This window comes from Leguminivora glycinivorella, chromosome 5, assembly GCF_023078275.1.
Source record: "Leguminivora glycinivorella isolate SPB_JAAS2020 chromosome 5, LegGlyc_1.1, whole genome shotgun sequence".
NCBI classification, from domain to species: Eukaryota; Metazoa; Arthropoda; class Insecta; order Lepidoptera; family Tortricidae; genus Leguminivora; species Leguminivora glycinivorella.
In genome coordinates, this window is record NC_062975.1 from 10,411,301 (window position 1) to 10,434,901 (window position 23,601).

The window sequence follows — 23,601 nt, forward strand, 5'->3', positions numbered from 1 at the left end:
TTTCTTCTACTTTTTCCTGATGGTGGAAACCCATTACACCATATCATGCTATGACCGTGCTATGAACGTGTCAGGCACGGAATGTAACGCGACACGGATGGCTATGCCCACTACAACGTGTCCACATCATTTCATATCCGGGCATAACGAGTTAAGTGACCGTAGTGTCCGCGTATCATCCCCGTAGCATAGACGAGTATAGTGACCGTAGTGTCCGCGTATCATCCCCGTAGCATAGGCGAGTATAGTGACTGAAAGAAGTATGACAACGCGTGTATAACGTGCTTCAAACGGTCACCATACGCGGTTATACCCCGTTTGACCGCCTGCACGCACCGTTCTATCACCGTTGCGTGCCATTCACGGAGCGTTTCGACACCGGCAAAATATCTTCGCCGACAATATTTGACGGTCCGTGCAATACGGGTATGATCGGTGATGGAACGGGCTAGTATGCATAGCCTCATACTTTGTAATACAAAGAATATTTTTTTGTCTGACACGTTCATAGCACGGTCATAGCATGATATGGTGTAATGGGTTTCCACCTTAAGAATACGATACTGAGTACGCCCTTAAACGGATCACCACCATTTTTGTTACACTCTGTATAACGCGGGCGAAGCCGCGGTCAAAAAGGCTAGTAATAAATAATTGTGTTTGTTGCAGTGAACATGGAGACGTTGACTAGGCTAGTGGAGGGGTACCACGACCTGATGGAGAACAAAAGTGACCCCAGGGTCAAAGACTGGCCCCTGATGTCCTCCCCTCTGCCTACGCTAGCCATATGCCTCACATATGTGTTCGTAGTCAAAGTAAGTGCCTTATATCGAGGGTTTACTGGTCCGATACGGTACCTGGAAATCCGATAAGTTGAGCAAACTGGTTTTTGAAATTCGAACTACATATGTGCAATTTCCACAATGTTGTTATTTTATGGACAGATTATCTCGATTTATCGGGTTTCACCAGTAAACTCTCGAATTATATTCCTCAGTACCGATGGTGTTCTTTTTACGCACTAGTGCGAGAAGTGGTTAATTTCTAGTCAGGTCGAAACTTCGGAGGCTCATCTGTACTGGAAAACGTCGTACGATACACGTGCGAAAAGGAAATTCGTAACTCGTGTCGATTTAAACCGCTCCCTTCGGTCGTGTTTTAATTTATCGCCACTCGTTTCGAACTTCCTTTTTTACGCATTTATATCGTAATGTCATCATTACATATCTAAGTTATCATTACATATCTAAGTTAGTATAAAATTTATGAGTTACTTTATAAAGGTAGGAACTAGAAATCCAAAATTGATCATAATTCTCAATATACAACCTTGATTATTCTGACTCATGATTTTATAATCACAAAAAAAGAATGATGATGATTTTGTTTTTACCTCCTCACATGTAATATGATACCTCAAGTAGGTAAACTTTATTATTTGAGATGTTGTGTAAATCCTCAATTAAGAGTGTTTAACCCTCAAGAAGCGCCTTGTTCCAGATCTGTCCCCGGCAATTTAAACTGTAATTAATAGATTGAAAGTTATTAATTAACAAACTGGCGTGAAGCTAAAATAGCATTTTATGTCAAGTGTTTACAAAAGAAGGAGGACTTTTTTATTTCGTTAATATGTTGTTTTAAATTAGCTAAAAAAACTTTAAGAACGTGCAAAAAGCATCTTCACTTAGAACGACTTAGTGTAAACAAACTGAGATAAATTATTATGAAGTGGGCGCCAATTTGTACTTTAAAAAATGTTTTTTTAAGTCCATTAATGTTAAGACGCAACAGGAGCGAATGTGCAAAAATGGAAAGGAGTTTTTTTTTATAAAATTCTATTTGTTTACAGGTAGCGGGACCAAAGTTCATGGAGAACAGAAAACCGTATGAACTCAAACAAGTGCTTATATGGTACAATTTGTTCCAAGTCCTCTTCAGCATCTGGTTATTCAATGAGGTAATTATTTTGTGGTTATTATGTGGTTATTATTGACCACCATGACCTTAAAGTACCTATAGGTACGGTCGAAACATCTTTACAAGTCAACATGCCAAAAATGTGTATACACGTCTCTAAGTTAATGACAATAGGGTTGAGTATACATATATTTGGAACATTGGCTTGTATAGATATTTGTGACCTTGACTGTACGTGTACGTTTCCATCGCATGTTCGATGGTGCTAATAACGTAAATATAAATAAACGTTATCATGTCATTACTAGCCCAGTTGATTTACGCTCTAAGGAATAATATTCTTATTTGTTAATTTACTTCAATAGTATTAAAATGTGATGTTTCTATACCTAAATGGTTGTTGTGCTTCATTGTTCAAATAACATTGTTATACCTATGACTATGTACGAGTAGTCATCTTATTGATACTATCAATTAACTGATATTTACAAAACTGTTTGCTATATGAGTTCAGCGGCACCTGCGGACTTTAGAAATAATATGACTGAAGATGACATTCAAAATGGTTAAATACCTACATGATTACTTAGGTTTCTGATTAAAATTGTTCCCATATATTTCGTACCTGGACGTATAAATTTAATTTGCAGCTAGATCGCAAATTAAGATTGTCCATATCGAGTTACCTGTCAAGGCTACTTACGAGGGTAAGGGACGGACGATGCTCCATACAAACGTAGACTTCATTTTCCTCGCTATTGATATTATGAAAATTTTTATTATTCAATTTCACGTAATCCACAATGTAATGAATGTACTTAATCATAACATTGTGGATTACGTGAAATTGAATAATAGAATTAATCATATATAATGTAATCATATTAGTTATGTCTACCATAGGTATACGAATTTTCAATTATTATAAATACTAGCAGCATTTAAAAATTTGTCTAAAATCTGTTTTTTGCTCTTAATTTTGACAATAATTATAAAAAATGCTATAGAAATGACAAAATGTGCCCTTGTGGCTGACGGGTTATAAATTTCACCTTCCCCTTTCCTTCGTGTCGGTGTCGTAAAAATCGAGTGTACAATATGGGCTCCATTAAGGTGTAGGGGATGGGCTGTTGGCGATATCACAATTTTGTTATCTTGCAACACCTTAATTGCCAAGAGTGGTCCTGAATGAACTTATGTAATAAAAAGTAAGGGCATATGTATTAGCTATGATTTAAATATATCTCGAATTAGGTACCTAAAAAGTCTATTATGTATTAAATCAATATCTCATTATTTTCCCGTAGCATGTCCCGACGCTACTATTTTATTAATCTCTGATTGCTTTGTGCTAGCCTGTAAATTACCTTCCTGTAATTGGCTTTTCAGATACACATTTTTGCTAACATAGTCTTAGATCTTAAGCTGTTGGTTTTCCGAACCGAATAAAATAAAATAAAAATAAAATTAAGTTATTTTACATAATGTTAATATCCAGGGAGGAAAATGAGGCCTACATGAGAAACCGGTCCTGGGGCAGTCGTTACCTTTTCCCCTTATGCAAGTGTGTGATTAATAATGTCAAATTTTTCCAACAGAGCATAGCCAGCGGCTGGTTCACGACACACAGCTTCCGGTGCCAGCCCGTGGACTACTCACGGTCACCTATAGCAATGAGGGTAAGCATTTATACAATTATGTATTTTTCCCCTCACTAGCTCGGAAACACGTGTTTTGTCCTTTAATACCAGCGGGTAAAAACGCATTTTATCCACTAGTGGATAAAGTAATTTGACCTTGAATATAGTAATTTTTTCTGCTTTAAAATTGATAAAAGTGAGTGAATCTAGTGATGACGATGTTTTACCACCTGTGGAACTACTGAAAGCAGTGATAAATGCGTTTTTTGCGTTGTAATTTCCTCGCTATAGTGAGGGGAAAAGTTTTGTGTTACACTCGGGTGCAAATATATTTTACTTCTCGTGTGTTAAAAAACTCGCAAGTTCAGGATTCTATTCTCGAACCACTCGCTTCGCTCGTGGTTCAACTATAGAATCCTTACACTTGCTCGTTTTTCGATTCCACACTCGGCGTTAAAATACAACTTTGCACCCTTGTATAACAAATAACTATTACTCCACCGTGTTTTTTTTTGTTTTTCGTTAAATTTGACACGTAGCTAGGTTCATTATCAGGAACCACCCTGTATATCACTTTTAGTTAAATTCGCAAAAACAAATTTTTCATCATTTTCATACATAATAAATGAATTTATTAGTGTGACAGACCCTTAAGAATAACATTCAAGTTAGTGTCAAGTGATTGACGGCACATGTCAAAACAAATAACATTAGAAATTGGTAAAGGCTGTCGCACTGGTAAAGGCTGACACACGTGTTCAGTAATTATCTTTATTTTTTTAACTACTCGATAACCGTAAGAGTTAAGACGCTAGTTTCTTAGAGAAATTAATTGTATTTGATCTAAAGTTAACGGAATTCAATAAAAGCAGGGTGTATAAAACTCAGCTGTTGATACTAAGGAGGATAATTGAAGTCTGACAAAAAATATTGTTGTTTTTGGTTATTTTTAATCCGTAATCAGTTTAAGCCTATAATGTCAGACAGGAGCGTTTTTAGAGCGTGGCGTGATGAACATTGGAAACTGCCCGCGCTTTTCCGTCAGGAATTAAAAAGTAGTTAACATTGATGTATTGTGTGTGACGCTCTCGTGTGGTGGAGGTTTTAATTTAGTATCAATCAAAGACATTATATATACACGGTGTTTCCGTTATCACTCAAAACCTCAGACACCCCAACTGATTTTTATTTTTTTAAACTTATCTAGAGTATTCATTTTTTAATCTGATGTTTATTTATTTTTTAAATTGAATGTTTAAATTTCTGTGCAGCTCTACTCGACTTTTAACTCTACACTCAAAAAAATAGTTGCTAGCTACCATCATAAACCTTAAAACTACTTATTTGTGTACGTTACTGCAACGACATAAGGTTTACCATAGTGTCACTGTAACACTTTAAAGCTTTGTCACAGCAAACTTCAAATTGGACAGATCATCTCAGTAAGCAAATTTAAACCCAACATTTAAAATAACAAGGTTGTAATTAGGTACGAGTTCAATTTGTTATGACTTATGACCAGAGGGCGGAATCGCTCATGGCAAAAATCAAACGTCAATAGAGTTCGAACGTTAAATTTTATCGACATTTTCAGCTATCGATAAATTCAGTCACCTTTTACATTTCTGACTTTAACATGACCTCTGATTAGCTATTCGACCATTTGATTTTGACCTCTTTGATTAGATTAAAAGTAAATTGTATGACCATTGACTTTGATTATCATTTTTGTCACTAGCCCTTCAACTAATTCACGTTTGAAAAAAATGGTTAAAGTTGTATTGTGTTGTATTGTTAATCCAAAACGAAACACAGACAACACATGGATAAAAAAGTATCCTTGTCTTACTTACGACGAAAACCACTCAACAGTATACTGATAATTTCAGTTTTATCGACAGTCGATAAAAAATAACGATCCAACTCTATTGAGTTTTCAGGTTTTGAGTGTTAAGTGAAACACGGTGTATATCTATCTATCTATAGCAGCCTCTAAAGCGCCCGTCTTCGGACATAGGCCTCCTCTCCATTCCTCCACGCTTGTCGGTCCATATATATGTAATAACTCCGTATATACAGATAAAGTCTAAGAAAAAAACGTAACTCAAAGCCCTAGAGAAAAAGGTACCGTGGCCTAGATGGCATTACACCTTTGGGGTACGCTCAGCTAGATGGCGCTAATATTAATATTTGACATTTTAACACATATCAAGCTAAGAATAATGGGCCTAATTGTCAAAACTGAGGTTCAAAAGTTTTAAGCCTGTGTCAAGAGATGGCAGTATATGTGTCGCAGGGAAATGGCCAAAACAGAGATTTCATCAAATCACTAAGGGATATGATCAAATCACGCAGGATGTCAAAATGGTGAATCCATTTTATCATTTCTCTAGAAAATTTCAGTCATTTGACTAAATCCCTTACTCTGTTTAGTGAAATCACAAAATCGACCAATAGACACGCCACGTTTTGTCATTTCACTAGATTTGTTTAGGGATTTGATAAAATCCCTGAACTACGTCAGTAAGTTGACGAAACGAGCTTTATTAAAATTTAAAGTCAACTAGTTTTATTATTTCGCTAAACAAGTGCAGTGAAAAGACAGAATGTTTTAATAAATATGAAAATAATTTAAAATGAAACATTTTTAGCTTTGTTTCTTCACTTATTCTATTTTTTTTCTTATTTATAGAAAACCGAAAACTCTTAAAAACGGATTCCATTTTACCATTTTACTAATCTAGTTAAGGATTCAATCAAATCAAGTGACAAAGGCAAGAGTCTAATAAATCTAATTGGATATATTATTAGATTCTTGGCTTTGTCATTTCACGAAACCAGTTCAGACATTTGATCAAATCACCAGTTGAGACTTTATCATTTTCCTAAATTTGTTCAGGGAAATGTTAAAACTAGTTGACTTTTTGAGTTCGTTTCGTCAACTCACTGTCGCGGTTCAGGGATTTTATCAAATCTCTAAACAAATCTAGTGAAATGACAAAACGTGGCGTGTCTATTGGCCGATTTTGTGATCTCACTAAACAGAGTCAGGGATTTAGTCAAATGACTGAAATTTTCTAGAGAAATGATGAAATGGATTCGCCATTTTGACATCCTGCGTGATTTGATTAAATCCCTTAGAGATTTGATCAAATCTCTGTTTTCGCCATTTCCCTGCGAAATATGCACTGTGATTACACATTTTACTTCGACAGTAACTCTCTATAATACTCGATCCTCTTTGGTATCAATTAACCCCTCATATGATGCCTGTCAAATTTGATAATTGAGAGTGTCCTTAGCATTTAAAACAATAGATTAAAATTCCGCCTCACGGATCTCGTGTCTAAGCATACGAGGGGTTAATAAAACGTTTTTCCAGACCTTTTTGAATACTGATGTGATCAGAAAGTTATAAAAAATGCGAAATATCCACAGAGAACAATTTCGGTGTTTATATAATTTTTGTGTAACTATCTAAATTTTCCGGTTAGAAAATAAAAGTTTCCCCAATTTTGCCCGAGGTCTCCTCAAACTTTTTTACTCATTTCCGACAAACACAAATTTCCGATACTGGGACGTCTGGGACATCTGTGATTTGACTTATCTCGTAATGAATATGACTCATCAGTAAACGGTTAACACGCCTATTTCACGCTTAATTAGAAGTGATTATTACGCAAATAAAACCGAGAAGATGCCAACTAACAGCTAATAATATAACGGCACCTAACGAAGGAATAGCTTTTTAACCCCCCACGCAAAAACGACGGGGTATTATAAGTTTGACGTGTCTGTCTGTCTGTTTGTCTGTTTGTATGAAGGTCTGTCTGTGGCATTGTAGCTCCCGAACGGATGAACCGATTTCGATTTAGTTTTTTTTTTGTTTGAAAGCTGAATTAGTCGGGAGTGTTCTTAGCCATGTTTCATGAAAATCGGTCCACTATGTCGGGGGTAATTTTGTGGTTATTATTACAGTTATACATATGTTGGATCTTAATACATATCCTACATAAAGGTCCTGCCTTTTAGATTTATATTAAAGAGCTAGGAAATGCATTTTTTAATTATTTCCGCCCGGTTTCCGTTTCACAAAAAAAATACAGTTATTATACATGTATAAATGCGTTAATAGTTAGTATAAATGCGTTAAAACATAGTATAAATGTATAATTTTATGCATATAAGGATGATAAATATAAATTACTTTTTGTATTTGTAAAATGACATTTGTATATATTCCAAAAATACAAATTACAAGTATCTAGGTAAATTAGTGTGAAAAAAAGGTGTAACTTGCGCAAATAATGTAAAAATAAATTTAAGAAAAAGCGAGTTCAATAGAGTTAAAAAGTTTCGCACAGACATAATAAAGTGTCAATATTGTATGTTTTGTTTAATTAGATGTCCGATTTGCTTATGGAAAATAACGTTTATAAACAGTTAAAATATGCATTTAATGCTTTAATATGCACAAATATTATTTAAAATTCTTAAAAACAAGATGTCTACTTCCATCCGTTATCGCGAATCTGCCGGCTTAGCCAACGTGAATTCCGTAGCGACAGTGAAATCGCACGAATATGTAAGAGTTAGATTGACCTACTGGCGTTTGTCGTAGCACAAGCGATCGTCACCTTGACTAGGCCGGCTGGAGTAACAACAAGTTATTCACCTTCAAAGTTCAAACGTTGTTAACACAAAGAGCGATTAAGTGACCGCCTAATGTATGCGTCTTCAAAACATCACATCTGTAAATTTGATGATGTTTATAACCGGAAAACTCAATAGCACCGCCGCAGAGTAGGCGTGAATCTACATATTGTTGGCGATACGGAAACAGTAATGAGCCCTTGAAGATTGTGAATGGGAACTGCAACACGATTTAATTAAAATTTTGCACGATGCATATAATTGTAAAAAAAAATTTGCTCATCGTTATAAAAATGCTTAAATGTTATTAATAACTAGCTTTTGCCCGCGGCTTCACTCGCGTTAGAGAGAGACAAAAAGTAGCCTATGTCACTCTACATCCCTTAAAATATCTCCACTTAAAAATCACGTCAAATTGTCACTTCGTTTTGCCGTGAAAGACGGACCAACAAACAGACACACACACTTTCCCATTTATAATATTAGTATGGATACGGGACCACACTGGGACGAAAGAAACCTACATTTTTTAAGCGTGTCTGTCGTTGTGAGGCCCAAGGTCCTATCCCATACTTAGGACATAACTCAATTCAGTTAATTTCAATCATGTTGTATTTGGGCCATTTTTTTCAAAGTTGTCCACCCCACTTTTTTTGTAACATGGCTATTTTTTTACGCGATTCACACTCAGAATCGCGAGGTCTTTTGATCCTGATAGGAGAAGAAAAATATCCCAAGATTTCCATACATTTTTCAAACCTTCAATTCCGTTACCGCCATACAAAATATCGACATGAAAAAATTGTAGCGGAAAGGGAAAAAAGCCTCGTGATCGTGACACTTTTTTTTCTCCTAGTTATTAGGATTGAAAGAGCTCGCGATTCTGAGTGGTTTCCACATAATTTTTTTCAAATCCAAAAGGAAGTGGGGTGGACAACTTTGAATAAAATAGCCCATTTGGTTCCATTCCATGAAAGAAAATATAATATTATAAACTATTTTCTGCAACATAAGTTAATATTTCTGTACAATATTCATTTAGTTATAAATGTTCCTATATGACTGGGAAAGGCTATGTCAATGCATATGAAATAAAATATGTCTATTCATTCGCGTTTAACTCGTGTTCTAATCATTTCACACTTATCCATAGAGTAAATAGACAAACCAAACCTAATGAGACGCAAATTGCAAATATACCTATATCATGTTGATGGCGTCAAACCCGGACTTTGTTACTTCACTATTTAAAAAAAACTTTACTTCGTCTGAAAAAGTGTAGTAAGTATGTATGGAATGCATATAGACCTGCGTTTTAACGTTGAGGAACAGAGATACAGATTTTTTAAAAGTAGTGACGATATGGAATTTACTCGGAAAGTGTAAGAGAAGTACCTACACGACAGTTACTTACTTTTAATTAGCTTTTGGATGTTGGAAGATTTATTTGATTAGTAACGCAGGTGTAAGTAGTTTTTAAACCTATTTGAGGCGACCTTCTGCTACTAATATAACTATGATAACTAGTGATGATAATTATTATACTTATATGTATATCTTCTTATGTGTCTATATAAAGACCAAGCTTACAAATATTTATTAATAAAAATATTCTGGCAACGGTATTAGTCATTATTGTCATTATAAATATTATAATTTCCGTATTTAATAATCTTATATTTTCTATATATTTTAGTTTGATCCGGTTCTATTTAGTTTTTTATATAAAATATGTTGGTGAAATAAAATAGAAAATCCAATAATATATTTTAATGGTGTTATGCATTGGTTGTTTGCAGACGGCATCTGGTTGTTGGTGGTACTACTTTTCGAAATTCACGGAATTCTTCGATACTGTAAGTATTATTTTGAGTTTATTAAATAATTAGATTTATAGGATGAAGGATATTTTCTTACGCGAGTAGGTGACTGCAAATTAAATTAGTTTATTTGGCTCAGATAATTGATGTGGCTCGGAAAGCGGCCAAGTTAAAGTGGGACTGGGCTGGCCACGTCTGCCGCATGCCGAATGACTTATGGGCCAAGACTACCACGCAGTGGGAGCCCCTCGAGTCAAACCGAGGATCCGGCAGACCTCGTCGGCGATGGCGGGATAACTTAGACTCCTTTTTGAGAGACTGGTCAGTTGTCGCACTCGGTCGCACACAATCGAGAGGAATGAAAAAAGAGGGGGAGGCCTTTGCCCAGCAGTGGGGACACAATAGGCTCATAATAATATATAAATAAATAGGTAAATAATGTTGCTCATTCGTTCTGGTACAATATTCATTCTTTAAGATGTTGATTCATAAGTTTTTTAGTGTGTTTGTTTTGAATATACTTAAATATAGCGTTTTATTTGCAATAAATGCTAGGCTCTATGCTGGACGATGAAAGACGCCACAAAGGTCATGCCACACCTCTGTTTATCATCATAAAATAACGTGCGTGACAACAGTCTCTTTTTAAATACCTATGTGCAATATTTAGTAGATACTGTACTTTATGTAAAAAAAAAGTATATCGCTCATATTATAAATGGGAAAGTGTTTGTATGTTTGTTGAATGACGAATTGACGTGATTTTTTAAGTGGAAATAGTTGAATAGTTGAAGAATGACATATTTAGGCTACTTTTTGTCTTCTTTTAACCCCCAGTTCCCTAAAATGGGGGGTGGAATTTCGTATTGAGCATTCTGCAATTTTCGAATTTAACGCTAGCGAAGTCTCTCGGGCAAAAGCTAGTTTGCATATAAAGTACCTATACAGAGTGGGGCCTGTAACAAAGGCGAAGAATTGAACTGTAGGCTAAATACTCCTTATACTGATCAACATTTGTTCAGTGACTTTTAAAAATTATGAAGTCTTTAAATTTTTAATTTTTCATACAAAATAAATATTAGCTTTAATGTACGCCATTATTGTTGTCATTGACGTTGTCTGTCACACTTTAGACTTAACAGAATTCGCAATACATTACCTCTTAGAAAAAACTTTCAAGGGTGATGAAAATCAAAATACAAGTTATTTTTAAAAGTCGCCGAACAAATGTTGATCAGTATAAGAATAGCCTAGAGTTCAATTCTTCGCCTTTGTTACAGGCCCCACTGTATAAACCCAATATTAGGATACGGAACAAATTAAAGATTCACTAGTCTATTTATGCAAGATAGTCTGTCTAATCTTAGTAATAATGTAATCAAGCCAAAAAAATATTTGATTAGACTTCATAACTTTACTAATACTTACTGTCAAGGTGCACCAACAGCAAGGCCCCATGTTGGCGATTATGTTCATTTCCGCGACTGATATGGTCACATCGCAATTTGCATAAGTCTACGAGTCTGATCTAATATTGTAAGAGTTTGTTTGCTTCCTTTACGTATTACATCTTGTTTGCTTTGTTTCTTTGAATTGTATCTAGTCGTGAATGAGAGATTGGTTATACTTATCCTACAGCCAGTTTTGATTCACGGGAAAATTATTAGGTACTTTAATTATTTGGTTAGTGAATATCAAAATTTTATCGTAAACTAGAACTTTCCTTTGCTAATCCGCGAATAGATAACCTGCAAGTCAATCAGTGCTAACCTGTTATAATTACTTGCGTATTTTTTACATGCAATTAATTTTGTAAAAAAAAAAAAAAAATACGCAAGTAATTATAACAGGTTAGCACTGATTGACTTGCAGGTTATCTATTCGCGGATTAGCAAAGGAAAGTTCTAGTTTACAATTAACATGGATTTCCACAAAGTAACGCCTGATTCCATCGATTATTTCAAGATTTTATTATGATTGTCAAAAAAAAATTGGTTTATTATTTATATCTTGTCCCAAAAATCTACTCAATAGGCGCGCTACATCACAGAAAACAGAGTCAGTAACGTAAATTACATGATATTTATAGAGCAACCAGCTTGTCCGGAACAATCTCATTCTTTATCGCTGACCGGTTCCATACGAAGATATTTTTAAACCTCTGGGTGCAAAATTTTTTACTCGGCGCTTGTTACAGATCTTCTTCGTGATGCGCAAGAAGTTTGACCATGTATCCAAGTTGCATGTCATCCACCATGGTATTATGCCAATGTCCGTGTGGTTCGGAGTCAAATTCACGCCTGGTATGTATAAATAAGTATAAATAATTATACAACCATATAGCAATAAAGATAAACATATTAAAAGCAAACTTATATTGATAGAGATATAGACCGTGACTACCTCTCGGTTTTTTGTCGACCTTCCAATATTTCGACGAAGCAATAACATGCATTACATCAGTTACGAATAGCTGGACAAAAATGTAATCACAGTTTTTATCCCGGTCAATATAAGTCTTGTCAAACTAACCGTGCGTGATCATTCAAAACTCTAAGCATAATAACAGTACTATAACGTTGAAAGTTATCGCTTGTAATGTAAAAAAAGTTAATTTATTTGTATTGTTGATCCATAAATGTATTACAGTGGTCTAAATTTGTTGGAGAAGTTTACTGACCCCATGATCAATATAGTACCTACAATCAATTAGAATTAGAACTTATACTTTTTCGCCTGACTAGTACCACACCTCGGATACTGGCGATCAAATATATGAAAGAGGCGCGTTCCTAGCACACAGTCTAACGCCGTGTCTTGCGTGGGCGACGGTTGCGCGTGACCGTCGCCGTCGCGTCTCATACTTCCATATCGATAAGGTTTGATTTCGTATGCGTCGCATCGCCGTCGCGCGACCATCGCGCGACCGTCGCCCACGCAAGCCACGGCGTAAGCTCGTGTAGGTGAACGCGTACTATGCTTGTATGAGTGAAATATGACAGGTCGACTGTTCGCGTTTTTGACAGGCGGTAACTGTGAGGTAACCGAAAGGGGGTGAGCGGCACTTTTAGCGAGGAGCGGGAGTGGCCATACTGTACGATAGTACTCATTATTTATACTGTACTAGTACTTTTTCATTGACATTGGCGATCCAGAGATTAAAAGACACCTACAGTATGTGTAAACTAAACACTGTATTCTTAAAAGCTCTTAGTTATTTTATTCACCTATATTCAAGTACAAAATTAGTGGTCTCGTAATTTGAGCACGTGCACAATCTTTAACCGCAATCTAAATCACTTTATTCTTAGTAGTATTAAATACATTTAAAAATTCCTATATATTTTAATGTGGAAATTTTTCAATAATGGAAATTCTCATATTTAATCGATTATTCTCATTTGCCATATCATCATATGTGTTATAAATTTAATGAAAGAGGTTATTACACTGATAACTGTTTGGTTAGTTCCGATTTAAATATTCGTTCGTTCATCCATACTAATATTATATTCATATTCATATTCATATTCAGTTATTCATAAAATTAAAAATTTTACATTTTTTTTAAATGGGTAAGTGTGTGTCTGTTTGTTTGTCCGTCTTTCACGGCAAAACGGAGCGACGAATTGACGTGATTTTTTAAGTGGAGATAGTTGAAGGGAGATTGAGAATGACATAAGCTACTTTTTGTCTCTTTCTAACGCGAGCGAAGCCGCGGGAAAAAGCTAGTTCGTAACAAATACACAGGATGGGTTCGGTAGGCTAATTCGAACGCCTTTGAGTCGACGACCTAAAATAAAACTAGCTCTCGACAAAATTAAACTTTACTCATATAAATGAGGTAAATTTAAGTTCCAAATATCTCGTACTTAAGGCCCATTAAACAATATTTATCATTTAATCCTTTGAAATTGAGAAATTGAAAGTAAAACGAACTCAATTTTGTCTTGAAAATACATCGAAACAAGTGATCATTTTTCCGAAAATCTACATGTTATCGAAGTTATTTTAGTATATAAATAATCTGCACAATGTGCTTAAACTGTTGTTATCCATTTGTCGTTATAATATTTTATCATGATTTTTTGCCAATTTTTTGAAAACTAACCTTCCTGTCGCTATTTTACCGGCGACGGACGCCTGCAATTTCAGTGCCGCGCCGGAGCTCGAGGAGGTAAGACGTATATCGCTTTGGTCTCCGAGTTTTCATCGCAAACGTCGAGAATATTTATTGTTGTGTGGGTCGGACGCCTTGTTTCTACACGGGCTATCCTCGCATTGTGTGTGTGTAAACAGCGATCAACGAATTTGATCCTAGATCCGTAAATATTTTTCTGTCATTGCAACTGAGGTGTGATGTCAAACGTATGAAAATATAATTGATAGTGAACCGTGCCGTGAACCCGTCTAAGGCTAGCGATACGTGTCCGTTTACCTGAGAGCTGAGCAACCTTCGCCAGTTACCTAATATTATAAACGGTTAAATAAGATATATACATAGATTTTCATATAATTATGATCTAAGTACGCTTTTCAATTAATTCACGCACATGGACCGAAGCTATATTTATCTGCTAGTTTGTACCTACGTAACTATTTCGATTTTGCAGATATACCTAATATACAAGGTGCTCGCGAGGAACCCGCATAACTTGAACCACGCGTTTCTGAGGCCAAAAGAAAGAAAAAATGTTATATGAATTTTACAATTTTTCGCAAAAAAAAATTTTTTTTTTTTTTTTTTTTTTTTTTTTTTTTGGACGTATTTTCACATATAAAGTAATTTTTATCCATAAAGTTGGCAATTAAAATGAGTTCCTTAATTTATTTTTCTAAAAACCAAATTTTTCGGAAGTTTTTCTTGTCACATTTTGACATCTATCAATGACTACTGTGAGACTATGCTCCACAACTGCGCATCAGCGCCGTTAAGAAGACCTTTTCTGAGTAACAATACGGAAATGGTTTTTTTTTAATTGGCAATAACTCTGAAACTAGACGAAATCTAGAAAAGTTTATATGACATTTTAGTCTTAAAATGTGACCAAGAATATGCCGTTAAAGTTATATGGGTTCCTCGCGAGCACCTTGTATATGTACTTATACTTAGGGCCGGCTGCATCAAACCGTCTGTCATCGTTAAAGCGTTCGTTAAATTTTATTGTATGGGAAGTTCCATAGACGTGTGCTGTGTGACGATGATGTGTCTGTCAAATGTGGTTGATGCAACTGGCTCTTAATATTATAAATAGGAAAGTGTGTGTCTGTTTGTTTGTCCGTCTTTCACGGCAAAACGGAGGGACGTATTGACGTGATTTTTTAAGTGGAGATAGTTGAAGGGATGGAGAGTGACAAAGGCTACTTTTGGTCTCTTTCTAACGCGAGCGAAGCCCCGGGCAAAAGCTAGTACCTAATATATATGCCATTTCAAACAAACAATAGTTATTTGTTATACATGGGGCAAAGTTGTATTTTAACGCCGAGTGTGGAATTGAAAAACGAGCAAGTGAAAGGATTCTATAGTTGAACCACGAGCGAAGCGAGTGGTTCAAGAATAGAATCCTGAACTTGCGAGTTTTTTAACACACGAGAAGTAAAATACATTTGCACCCGAGTGTAACACAAAACTTTTCCCCTCACTATAGCGAGGAAACCACAACGCAAAAAATGCGTTTAATCACTGCTTCCAGTAGTTCCACAGGTGGTAAGTCATCTTTATTACGAGATTCACCAACTTTTATCAATTTTAAAGCAGTTATTTTGACTTTATTCAAGGTCAAATTACTTTACCCACTAGTGGATAAAATGCGTTTTTACCCGCTGGTATTAAAGGACAAAACACGTGTTTCCGAGCTAGTGAGGGGAAAAAATGTTTTCTATTTAACATAAGTAGGTACCTACTGCTGTCTACGATGCCATGACACTTTAGTCATGTCATACCTTTGTAAATGTGCTTAAATTATTTGTAACGTGAACCACACAGAAAACTGCATGTTTTGCAGTAGTACGTTTATATAAAAAATGAGAAAAATATAAAATTAAAATAGCGACGGCCCATCTTAGGCACCGGTATTTAATTACAATATTAATAAAAAACCTTGATCAAAGGTTGTATCTCGCTGACATCAATTTAATAAAAAATAAAATTTGGAAGCTCGACCCTTACAAAAAATTGGCTACGCAAATCTGTTTAGAGTTCGAACGCCTCCTCGGAGCCTCGCAAATCACGATGTTTGCATAAAACGCTCGTGTCGTGTTCCTAACAGATTTTTCTCGAACAAGTATTTTCGGAAAATTACGCAGCTTTGCCAGAAATGCAAATTAACTTGAATAAACGTAAATAATTATAATATGCATATCCAGATGATATCACAAATAAATATGATACAATGATACTTACTATAGATGCACAAATTTACACATTAACATGGACACAAAAGTACATAGGTACAGCAAAAAAGCTAGGTTCAATAAACTAATTAATTTACTGTAAATTTTGAAACTCGATGGGGTGAGTGACATGTGACATCTCTCACCTAAAGACGCCCGATTCTGGCAAAATACTATCAAAATGTCACCTGTCAGCGTAGCCAACGAGCATGAAAATTAGTAGGTATAATTAACCTACGATAGATATTGAAGATAGGTATTAAATATAGTTTCTGCTATTGATTTATTTCAATTCCTATTCGTGAAATAATTTTACATATATCTTTATTCGGTTAAGGACATATTCTGGCATATAATATATTAGTTATTGTTCTATCCACATAAAAAAAAATCGATAGAAAACCATTGGTGGTTCCAACAAAATGCGGTTGTATGATGCAATGTACGCCGGTTGTACAAAGTCAGGTTCCGAGAAACGATTACAGAAATATAGACCAGTTCTAATGGCACTTGGATCGAGTAAATAATGACCTTAATAGTTTTAATACATTTACATGACATTGTATATTTGTAAGATATTAGTGGTATAAGGTAAAGTGCAAATCAGTTAAGGAAACTGCTCACTGATGTTTGTAGAACGGTCGTATTTACTTGCAATGTTGGTATATGTCCATGTTACAAGTAAATATTTACTCATTAGGGTAATAGAGAGTTAAATAAATCATGTGGTATGACGTAAATAATATGATAATAAGGATCCTATGACGATATTTCCTAGATCAGTTACCTAAGTTTGTTTTTATTAATTATTAACGTTATCGTCCGTGCGATTGTTAATACATTTCGGTTCTTGAATTATTTGATTGGAGTGTTGAATTGTATGTAACCTCAACAACTTGCAATGTAACTAACAACTAACTAACTAGTTCACGCATCAATCGGTTTATCAATCGGTAATTTTGCGATATAATAATATCATGTCATGTCATTAGTATATTACTTTAACTCTATCGCGATGAGAATGGGATTAGCGATTAGCGATACCTCAAAGTTTGTATGAAGCTCAATCTCAATTCCAAACTAATCGTAGTTCAGTAATATTGGAGTATTTGCCAGCATCCGTTAATCGTGATTATAACGTGCGCTGTCCTTTTCGAGATTATTTTTAATCAGTTTTCAATTTATTTAAAATGATCAGGGTACGTAGCCGAATGGCACAAACGCTCACGAAATGCTCACGAAACGAAACGCTCGTAGATATCTATCTCTATCGCTCTCGCATATTGGCGCGACAGAGCCAGACTACCTTTCGCGGCGTTTCGTTTTCGTTTCGCGTCGCAGAAATGTCACTCGGCTACGGCACCAGGTATTACGGCACCTTAAACCGAAAGGTATCACGTATGACGTATAGTTCAGAAACGATAGTAGTAGTAGGGTTTGATATGTCTAAGAAAAAAAAGCTAAATATGGCTCTAATTTATTTTTCAATTGTTTCAGGCGGTCACTCAACTTTCTTCGGCATGCTGAACACATTCGTTCACATCATCATGTACTCATACTACCTGTTAGCCGCGTTAGGACCCAAGGTACAGAAGTATCTCTGGTGGAAGAAGTACCTCACCGCTCTTCAAATGGTTAGTACATAGTACATTCATTATACTTGGACTTCACCTCGTCCTGTCCACCATATACAGTTTGAGCCATTGATATTTAAACCAAATTATAGAATAAATAGGGTAGATTTTCCTTTGTATCACGACTTAGGTAAAACATTAAAAAAAATAGGCATTTTTTGTTTATCCAGGCTTTTAATTTGTTGTTGTTGTTGTATCAAGGACTTAGGTAAAGATCCTTCCATTTCTATCTTGAGCCACCACCTTGGCCTCGTTCCAGCTCAGTCCATATTCCCTCAGCTCGTTCTCAAAGGTGTGTACGGGGCGTTTGCGGGCCCTCTTTCCTCCTTGAGGCCGCCACTCAAACGGATACTGGCGCTGTTGGTATTTTTATGACCGATCCATCTCCATTTCCGCAGGCTTCCTGGGCAATCGGAGGTTGTCGGCATTTCCTCATTTCTTATAGTTTTCGGCCAGAAGATACGGAGGATCGACCGGAGGGACTTATTGACAAACACTGAAGTTTGTGCGTCAATATGTCTCTTTATAAACCAAAAAATCCTTTATAAATCACTTTGGGCAGGACGAGGTTAACCTAGTTGAACGTTCAGTTTTAGAGTGATGTAATGATTTTATTCTGTACTTGTACTTCAAATGACTTGCCAAAAGCATCCGCAAATTTTCAATTGTTTTCCCAATTAGAGACACTGCTCGACAATTCACGTTAAAGAATTTGCAACGTACCTCTATTTATTAGTTCAATAAATGTCCCTACATCTATTTTTGTTAAGCTGACAGTTCACGGTAGACACTTTTGACTCAGTCTGAGTCTCTTATTTATTAGATTAATAAAGAAAATACAAACGGGAAATTACAAGAGAGAAGAGGAAACCACAATCGTTGACGCTAAACGCCGATCTAAACGCAGTCTCACTCTGTCGTGCCAATACGTAGAGCAATAGAGATAGCTAACTACGATAACGATATTATCGTAAACGTTTGTGCATTTGACTACAGCCTGGCCAAAAAAGTAGAAAATAATGAGAGCGCCACAGTTTATATGTAAACCTTTTTGCATATGGTACCTATTGAGTCACTTTTGTATGAGAACAGTAGGTAAGTTTCGCTATAATAAAATGATATTTTTTGCCAGTGTAATAAAATGTAGTTTTAGTTCACATAAATCGATCTACGACTGTAAATACTTAAATAGCATCTCGCATTCGCAACGGAAGGTTTCTCAAAAATATCTCTTACTAAAACTTCATTCTGCTTTTTCCAGGTCCAGTTCGTGCTTGTCTTTATCCACACGTTCCAGCTGCTGTTCACGGAGTGCGACTACCCTCGCGCCTTCGTCTGGTGGATCGGCATGCATTCCGTTCTCTTCTACTACCTCTTCTCTGACTTCTACAAGCAAGCTTATCTGAAGAAAGAAAAGGCTAAAGTTAGTATTTAGATAACCATACATATTTAGATTGCTAAGGCCCACTTGCACCAACCACTTAACTCAGGGTAGTGGGATGTCAACTGTCAAATTCCATATAAAATGGTGGGTTAACCTAAAGGGTCGGCGACACGCAAGTGACGCCTCTGGAGTTGCAAGTTGCAGTTTGAATAGGTAGACGTTTGATGTCAAATTGATGTAAAAAAATAGAACTACCTAATTTAATTTCAAGGACAATATCATATTTATTTTGTCAATAATTTTGATATACTAGCTAATAATCTTTGTGTACTTTAAGCTATGATTACTATTGATTAAACTCTCATAGACTTTTATGACTGTAAAATAAACCGACTACATTGTAAAAGTCTAGGGTCACACCCTTGACCATTTGCATGTCTAGGTAATCTTATATACCGTAACCTGTTCTCTTGGTCACTATAAATATTGAAATCATATTTCCTGTTGATGTTCAGACCTTAACCTAATTTGTATCAATACTTTATATACCGTATAACCACTTCCTTTTTTATACTAAGTAGGCGTGTTTGACATAGCGTGCTACCTTCGACGGTAAATATTTTAGCTAAACAATCGTCTGAGCATAATTGGACTGAGAGGACCCTGAAATCAAAGGTTATTATTCTAAAATATGAGGCTAGAGAGCCTAATATGAATTAGACGTACCTAAGACTATTTGAAATACTTTAAATAATCTTCTTTTAGTCAGGGTAGTATAAAATAGATAAGGTGAAAGTACTAGTGCTTGACGCTAAACTAGTATTCGACATGGGCACTTTATGTCAAAGTGACAAGGATTAAATTCGAATATAGACAAAAAATATGACTTTGACATAAAGTGCCCATGTCGAATACTAGTTCAGCATCGAGCACTAGTACTTTCACCTTAGGTAATGTACCTAATGTTATTTTACAACAAGCAGAAGCTACCCTGCATGATAATTTATCTAGAGGCCGTTAGTTCAAGTTTTACCCAGCCAATAATTACCCACTTTAAGTATTCTTATGAACTTCTTCTATCTTTCCAGATCGCCAAAGCGAAAGTAGCAGCAGAGGCAGCGAAGTCGGAATCAAAGATGCACCCACTCTTGAACGGGTTCAGCAACGGCACAGCGCTTGGCGACGTGCGGCAGAGAGTGGCTGGTGCCGTAGCCGCGCAGTGACCGCATGCATTTTGAATCTAGAACAATCCACCCGCGAGGGCACTACCCACTCCAGCCGACGCTACTCCTCAATGCGGTAACCCTACCGAACGGGGCACGTTCCGCTAAATAGTGACCCTTTAAAGAGTACCCGATGGTGAAAGCTCAATTAGGTAATCTTAAGTTATTGTTAATTAGATGTAGAATTGTTATAGAGTATCAATGTAGATAATGTTATGTGACTGCGTAATTTACAATGTACTTAAAAGCTTCCACTGACCAAACGGGCGCCGTGGTTGTAGATAATTTTTTACTATAATAAATAGTACCTACATTTGCAAAGTGCGTGCGAATAAAAACATGTTTGGATCACTTTTTGAACAACTTTAATAATATTTTTTCCCGCTGTGACCATTCAAGTATAAATGTAAGTTTTACGCCCACGCAGTCAGTTTGGTTTGTGGATAGACTTTATAATCTAGGCTCCTAAGGCTCGTAAGGTCAATGGAAAAACCCGTCCACATTAGACGACCGTGTAAGTTTAATGATTTTTGAATTCTTTTGTTTTCTAAAGTTGCTTGCTTAGCAACCGTACGTGTGAGGACGACCTTATAAAAATAGGAGGCCGTCCTCTTCTATGTGACCGACCCAAAATAATTCCTTTATTTAAAAAAAAATTGAGATGAATACATGGTTATTTATAGTAATCATTATTCACCAAATATAATATTTATAAGCTCATTGTACCTCAAAACTACTTGTTTAAACAATAGATAGTCGTTGCGACAAACCTTCTTACTGTTGCTTGTACGATTTTCTGTGCTATGAATCTGGCATTGATCTTAGTTTAATGATGCTGTAACGAACTTATTATTTTCCTTATGGTTATAATTGTAGTTCGTATTTCCATAATGCACTGAGCACTGCGCCTCAGGTGCACACCAGTATAAGTGCGGTCTTACGGTTATGCTTTATTTTTAAGGATTTTGAGGCCATACTTTATACTGGTACGTCTCAGACGATTCACTTGGTAGAAGACGTAAATGGTCCAGTAATACTACTTGTCAAGTGTTGACATTGCTAGTAATTGTGTGAGAACGTTTGAAGGACGTCAATATTTTTGTTGGCGATTCCGTTGAATGGAACGAGTGTGTGTCTAAAGTGTGAGAGCCATTGGTACCGACGGTTTGCTAAAGTGTACATAATACGACCATTCCGGTAGAGTTCGAGGTTAAATGTAATTATGAGATAGTGCCAGTCGATTGAAAATGTCAATAGTGAGCTGCTGAAGTGCATGACGAATTAATCAATTAATTCATTCATAATTTCTCCGTGCAATTTTGCAGCTCATTGTTCCTCATCTTCGCTCCCTCACGAATTCAGATTAAAAATGAAGGACGCGAGTTTCTTAATTATGTAAGTATAATTTGCAATTAGAGTTTGAAGCATTAATACACAGTGCCCTCTTCATTTTATTTTCTGTCTGGGCCAGGCTATTGTAATATTTGTAGCATACTGATGTATCAAGCCATTTCTCTAGCCTGTAAAGTATGTAGTTTTACTTTATTTAGTTTAGTTATTATTTATACTTGAAAGTAATCTCTTTTTAGTTGTAAATAACCTGACTGTTTATAATAACCAAGCATAATATTGTTTGCGCGATCACATTTTTGGTTGTAATATGACTGTGGAGAAACAAACTTGTTTTTTTTTGTTGTAAGTATCTTTTTATCTAAGTCTAAACTACATATTTGTATTGACCACAGGCATAATTATAACGCATTGGTAGTTCTGTTGACAGGGGGCTTATTGAAAGCATTATGGTTACAGCGTGAGGGTGTGGTGTTTGGGGACTGGGTAAGACCTGGAGTCTGATTAAAAAGGGTTTAATCATTAATGCCAATAATGCTGTCACAGACAATTGAGACAAATCTACAATCTGTAATCTCATGACTGATTCACGTAAAATCAATTTCAAATGCATTTTAACGTTATTGACTGTCCAATAAACAGAATAATGATTAATGATAACAATTTTCGTACATAAAGCCATAATCATTGCAGGCAGCTAAAGATTGTGATAATATTCGCTTACCTATATAGGTAATCTGTTTTTAAATAATTTTAAATGAACATAAAAAATTTGGCCTCATTTGGCTGGCCTATTCGACAATTCCTTAGCATTTACCTTCTATTATTAGAGCCAGGTGATTGCTAAGGTTTCCGACCACGATTTAATTTAGGTAGTTACACAAAATTGGCATTGTTAATATCATGTAAATATATAGGTAATGGTTAAAATAACGCCACGTTATCAAACTTTGTGATACTTATTTAATTAAAAAATAAGAATATGAAAGTGACGAGTTTTTTACTTGTATTATTACAAAATTAAATACTGAACCTTTTTCCTATTAAATCCATTAAAATGGTCGTAGGGTAATCCAATTCCGTCCCTTGGTCTGATAATAGTATTTTATGCAACTGATGGTGTTTAATAGAGGTCAAAAAAGACGAGTGGCTTGAGTAACAATTTGAGGCGAAGCCGAAAATTGCGCCACGAGTAAACACCGTTAGGCACTGGTCCCACCGCGAGCTAGTAAGCTATGAGCTATCGGCTATTAAACCGAACAAAAGATAAGCACCCCCTTGCAAATAAAAGAGACACAGCGGTTTTTATAGCTCACCGCTGGGCGAGTAACTATAAACATCGTTGTGTCTCGTTTATTTACACGGGAGTGATTATCTTTTGTTCGTTTTTATAGCCGATAGCTCATAGTTTACTAGCTCGCGGTGGGAACAGTGCCTTAAACACCGTTGCTTACAATATTTTTTCTACATAACTTTTGTGAAATTCACACTGTTTCCTGTATTTTGACGAAAAGGCCTTCTCTCTGTTTCTGCATTCAACCAGTCACACGCACTCCTAGCTGGGACGCTATTGCACAACACCCTGCA

General features: G+C 35.9%; 1 protein-coding gene across 1 annotated transcript in view; it reads left to right on the plus strand.

The window, feature by feature from the left end:
* Positions 1–23,006, plus strand: part of LOC125226210 (elongation of very long chain fatty acids protein) — a 38,899-nt gene extending 15,893 nt beyond the window's left edge. The window contains exons 2-9 of the mRNA XM_048130127.1: positions 670–815; positions 1,850–1,957; positions 3,516–3,596; positions 10,010–10,066; positions 12,228–12,333; positions 17,921–18,057; positions 19,319–19,480; positions 20,530–23,006. Of these exons, the coding sequence (XP_047986084.1) occupies positions 675–815; positions 1,850–1,957; positions 3,516–3,596; positions 10,010–10,066; positions 12,228–12,333; positions 17,921–18,057; positions 19,319–19,480; positions 20,530–20,664 (927 nt within the window). The 5' untranslated portion in view covers positions 670–674 and the 3' untranslated portion in view covers positions 20,665–23,006. The remainder of the gene's footprint in view (positions 1–669; positions 816–1,849; positions 1,958–3,515; positions 3,597–10,009; positions 10,067–12,227; positions 12,334–17,920; positions 18,058–19,318; positions 19,481–20,529) is intronic.
* The last annotated feature ends 595 nt before the right edge of the window (positions 23,007–23,601 follow it).